The following is a 4,430-nucleotide window of genomic DNA, read 5'->3' as shown; positions in this document are numbered from 1 at the left end:
CTGTGACATGAAATACAACATTTCTACGCCCCCTTGCATGGTCTCCACAACTGTGGCATGATCAACAGCTCTTGACCCTCAGCTTCACCTATCTCTAGCAAGTTCCAGAGTCCTCTCAGAAGCTTACGGAGACTGTGATGTCCAGAAAATTCTGAGATACACCATTTTAGCCAGCTTGAGAAGTTCATTGCTCTTAGGTTCATAATCTTGAGTTAGAGTTAGAAGGGGGGGAAAAAAAAAGCTTTTTCAGAATATTGACGTAGAACTCATTCAAAACTTTTTCTATCTCTAAAGCTAACTAACTAATCATTTTCCTGCAATCAAATGTCAGGCCAATCATTCGAGTAATAAATTGACACTGTCATACACATGAAAAGATGCAAAAATTTGGAGAGACAAGTGATAACTATTTTAAGAATTTCAATCTGTACAGTTTTTTACATTCTAAAGTTTAGAAACATTTTACGGTAATTAAATAAATTATACCTCGACCCATTTCCAATTCAAAATTATGACTTCTCACCCTAAGGCCACAAAAAAAATGATGTAAGAAGCCTACTTTGATGCCTAAGCAATTGAAACAAAACCCTCCTCTATTTAAATCTAATGAATTACAGGCATGAACACCGTCATCTCTTTTATGTCGATTCTGGTATACTCGAGAAGGATCAAAATATCATCTCAATAGCAGCTGGAAGAACACTAATCTTTTTTGGAAGGAACCCCAAATGCTCTCCATCGGATTGAATATAGATGCCACCTTTGCCTGAGATGTCCTCCACCTCAATAGAAAGTACCCTACAAATCAAACAACACTCTAAATGAGTATAACCACAAATCTTAGCGAGCCTTAAGGAAACGAGATAGGAGGAAAATAAAAAAGAAGCTAAAAATAATAGCTAAGCTTCCATCAAGCAGTAAAAGGTAGCAGTAGCACATATGGTAAACTGTCACGATAACAAATCCAAAAATAAAAAATGCCGCAAAAATGTGTTGACATCTTGCAGACTATTTCTTCAAATTTTCTTGTGAATTGGAGTTCAGCGCATTCAATCAGATAAAAGTTATTTCCAAGAATCAAACTCATTGGCCATCAACACTTTAGTAATTAATTATCAAGAAAGGTATGTTTCCTTTTTTGAAATAGAGTATACCTTCTTGTAGATACATTTTTAACTGAGAGATGTGTCCCGTTGTAAAGCTTGTGTAATTTCAGGACAAAATCATACCACTTAAAGTCCTGAAGAATCACAACCTGCAAAGTTAATGTGATACTGTAAACTTCAATAGAAGACAAGTAGAGAGTTTAGGAATAGGTTTAGCCAAAAAATCACCAAAAATAAATAATAATCTTCATCAATTGGATCATATAGAAAGGCATTTCACCTCTAAATTTCCAGTGAAAGGATCGGCATTTGGAGTAATTTTCATGCCACCGCCAAAGTATTTTGCATTACCGGCACAAATGGCTGTCACTTTAGGACATGTAACCCACTCGCCTTCATTGAACTGCATTTTTTCATATATATTATAAAACTAATGTGACACTTCTAGTGCACTTCTATGAAAAAGCAAAACTTATACAGGACTGCTGTAGAGAATTTGCTGTTATCTTTAATAGCAAGGATGAAAATGTAATAATGACCTTGATTCTCATATCCTTATTTTGATGCCCCATGAAGCCTTGCAATGCACCAATGACATAGCACAGTTTTCCAAATCTCTTGTACCTAGCGGCATGAAAGCCTGCCTTCGCACTCCTGCAAAATTTGGTCAAATATGCAATTTTAGACACGATTCCTGTGATGTTATTCTTAATCTGAAATTTCTAAGTTAGCCTTACAAATGAATGTCAGCAATATTTATGAAGTAATGGTTTTCGCAACTTTCTCCACTAATAACTCCAACATCTATCTTTGATCGCAACCCTAAAGAAAAAGGATCTGTTTCCTCTAAAATGAGCTCTCACTTTAGTAGGTAAAGTAAGACATCTCACAGTTGATGAAAAATATCAATAGTTGATATTCTAACACATGTGATTTGTTATGCATGTACATGTAATATCAACCGTTTGATTTATTTATCAACAATTAAGATTACTTACTTTACCCTATAAAGTGAATCGTTCATTTTAGAGTTGGATCCAAAGAAGAAATATATTAGAATGTATTAAGCGAAAAACCAAAAGAATATGTAGCAACTTAAGATGTGAGGCTAGCTTAGCCATGCTTGAGCTATGACACGGCTAGAATATAACAGAATAGCAAATTCTAAAACAAGAAAAAGAATAAACCTCTAGCAACACGTTCAACAGCCTCACAAGGATCATTTTTCCTGGCAAAGAGCCAACAAATGTTTCCATTAACTTCAATTACATAGAGGTGCGTAACGAATGAAAATACAAAGAACAAAAACTAACCATCCAAATGTTCTTGCAAAATCAGAACCAGTTCCCAAGGGGATGAGCTGCATAAAGACAGAACATAGTTAATGATAATACCATTCAGGATATTTATTAGGGATTTGAGAATCTAAAATCACATGCATTGAATAATAAAACAAAGAATAGTGCGTTGTGGATGCTGCTACTCACACCAAGAGCAGTTGAACGCGTAGACTCATTCATTTGACTTGCCACAGGTTTTCCAGCCCAGAAAAAGCCATTAACAACCTGCTTGTAATAGTGGAACTAAGGTACATTAGGAGCGAAAACAAGAAAGAATGTAGAAATTCATCAACAATTACGCTTACTATCAACTAAATATGTTTTACAAGAAACACATCAAAAGCAAGTTTGGTTGAATCATTTCTCATAAGATAGAAAGTAGAAACTACTCAAAGATTTCACTTAGGAACTTAATTATGTAACAATTTAAATTGTAAGAAATCCATCCAATAATATCATATGCCCAATAATAAAAAAACAAATAAAAAGAAAATAGCCTATACCTCATGAAGAGTTCCATCACCTCCAACAGCAATGACAGCATCAGCCCCTTCCCTTATAGCCTATATAACATGAAGATAACAATCTGTTAACTTATTAGAAGCCACAGAGCGTAGGACTAAACTTAGGTGCAGTTTCTAGTATGTTGTTCTCCAAACACAATCAACACATGGACTGTGTAATTGTAAAAAAAATTATTTTGAATTTAAAACAAACTAAAAATTTAACACACATGAGATTTTGTAATTGGTGAACAACAAGAACAGCACCTATAAAAAAGCACCTAAGTTTTGTCCTAAAGCTTATACAAAAAATGCATTTGAAACCATTCAAACTAACCTCTCTCGTTATGTCAATTGCATGACAAGGACCTGAAGTTAAGGATTCACATATCTATACAAAAATGAAAACAAAAAAACAAAAAAAAAAATCATGAAATCCCAAATAAACAAACACCATACAAAAAAACAAAACAAACACTCATGAGTCATGACACAATATAAACATGACTCACATTGCAATCTTTACCAAGGCGAGACTTAAGATATGGAACTAGCTTCCTCCATTCTCTACCAGTCCTTCCATTAGCACCTACAACCCAACTTGCTTACTTCAAAAATTTTCACAAATTCTTCACTGTACACCACTTTACTCACACACTCATATAATCAATTAACATATCTAGAGAACTAACTAGTGTCAATTTCAGCGCCAATCATACGCCAAAAATTTGAACTTGATCCGAAAATGAATAATGGGTAGTTCCCAAACTTTCAAAACAATGATGGGTAGTTCTAATTACAACAACCCATTATTCATTTAAGCTAAATAACTAAGAAAAAATGAATTTTTTGATGAGCAACCAAAGAAAGAATAAGGAAAAAACCTTGAGGGTTGACTATGAAAACGAGGTCCTTTCGACGAGAAGAAGAGGATGAATCAATGCCAAGGAAGCGTTCTGGTGTCATAGGTTGAAGTTCTGATCTAAAAACCATGGTGTGAACCATGGAAATTCCTCTTCCTGATGCAACCATCAATGATGTTGATGATAACTATGTTGTGCGGTGAATTACGACAGAGATTCTTTGGTTCTATCTGCTGAAGAAGATATCACACATTTGATGACTTATTATAAGCACTGTCGTTCTAACCGAAGCACTTTTTTCCTGATTTAATTTAACTGAAATTTTGTGATTTGTGTCACCCTCATATTTGGCCTTATGCTTATTTGAAAAAATTTTAAAAAAATTTATTTGGATCTCTATAGTTTTTTTTTTTTTTACAATGGATCGAACTCCCCTATTACCCAAACATCTCACCACTAGACCAAACCTAGCGGCTTATTTGAATCTCTATAGTTTATTTTGATAAAAGTTTATGTATCAGTTTTTCTATTTTAATGATAGAAATGAATAAAATTAACGAATCAAATTATGCAAAGACATTAATGTATCAACTTTGATTAAATATATTAATAATGATT

The 4,430-nt window shown here is 33.9% G+C and overlaps 1 protein-coding gene across 1 annotated transcript; it reads right to left on the bottom strand.

The window, feature by feature from the left end:
* Positions 1–386: 386 nt before the first annotated feature.
* LOC123893171 (sphingoid long-chain bases kinase 2, mitochondrial) lies at positions 387–4,142 on the bottom strand. The gene is made up of 12 exons (XM_045943097.1): positions 3,834–4,142; positions 3,462–3,538; positions 3,287–3,340; positions 2,950–3,009; positions 2,594–2,671; positions 2,420–2,466; positions 2,294–2,334; positions 1,844–1,928; positions 1,646–1,760; positions 1,387–1,509; positions 1,155–1,255; positions 387–798 (listed from the first exon to the last, which is right to left on the bottom strand). Exons 1-12 carry the CDS (start codon positions 3,979–3,981, stop codon positions 669–671), a joined length of 1,059 nt encoding a protein of 352 aa, XP_045799053.1. The 5' UTR covers positions 3,982–4,142; the 3' UTR covers positions 387–668.
* Between the last annotated feature and the right edge of the window lie 288 nt (positions 4,143–4,430).

Source organism: Trifolium pratense, linkage group LG6 (assembly GCF_020283565.1).
Source record: "Trifolium pratense cultivar HEN17-A07 linkage group LG6, ARS_RC_1.1, whole genome shotgun sequence".
NCBI lineage: Eukaryota > Viridiplantae > Streptophyta > Magnoliopsida > Fabales > Fabaceae > Trifolium > Trifolium pratense.
The sequence above is the reverse complement of the archived record's forward strand: the minus strand, read 5'-3'. Positions and strand labels throughout refer to the sequence as shown.

Coding starts and splice junctions, on each gene's coding strand:
- LOC123893171 (XM_045943097.1), bottom strand. CDS start 3,981: ATGGTTGCATCAGGAAGAGGAATTTCCATGGTTCACACCATGGTTTTT. Junction 2,335..2,419: donor TTTGCAAGAACATTTGGATG/GTTAGTTTTTGT, acceptor GCTCTTTGCCAG/GAAAAATGATCCTTGTGAGG. Junction 1,256..1,386: donor CTTTCACTGGAAATTTAGAG/GTGAAATGCCTT, acceptor TTAACTTTGCAG/GTTGTGATTCTTCAGGACTT.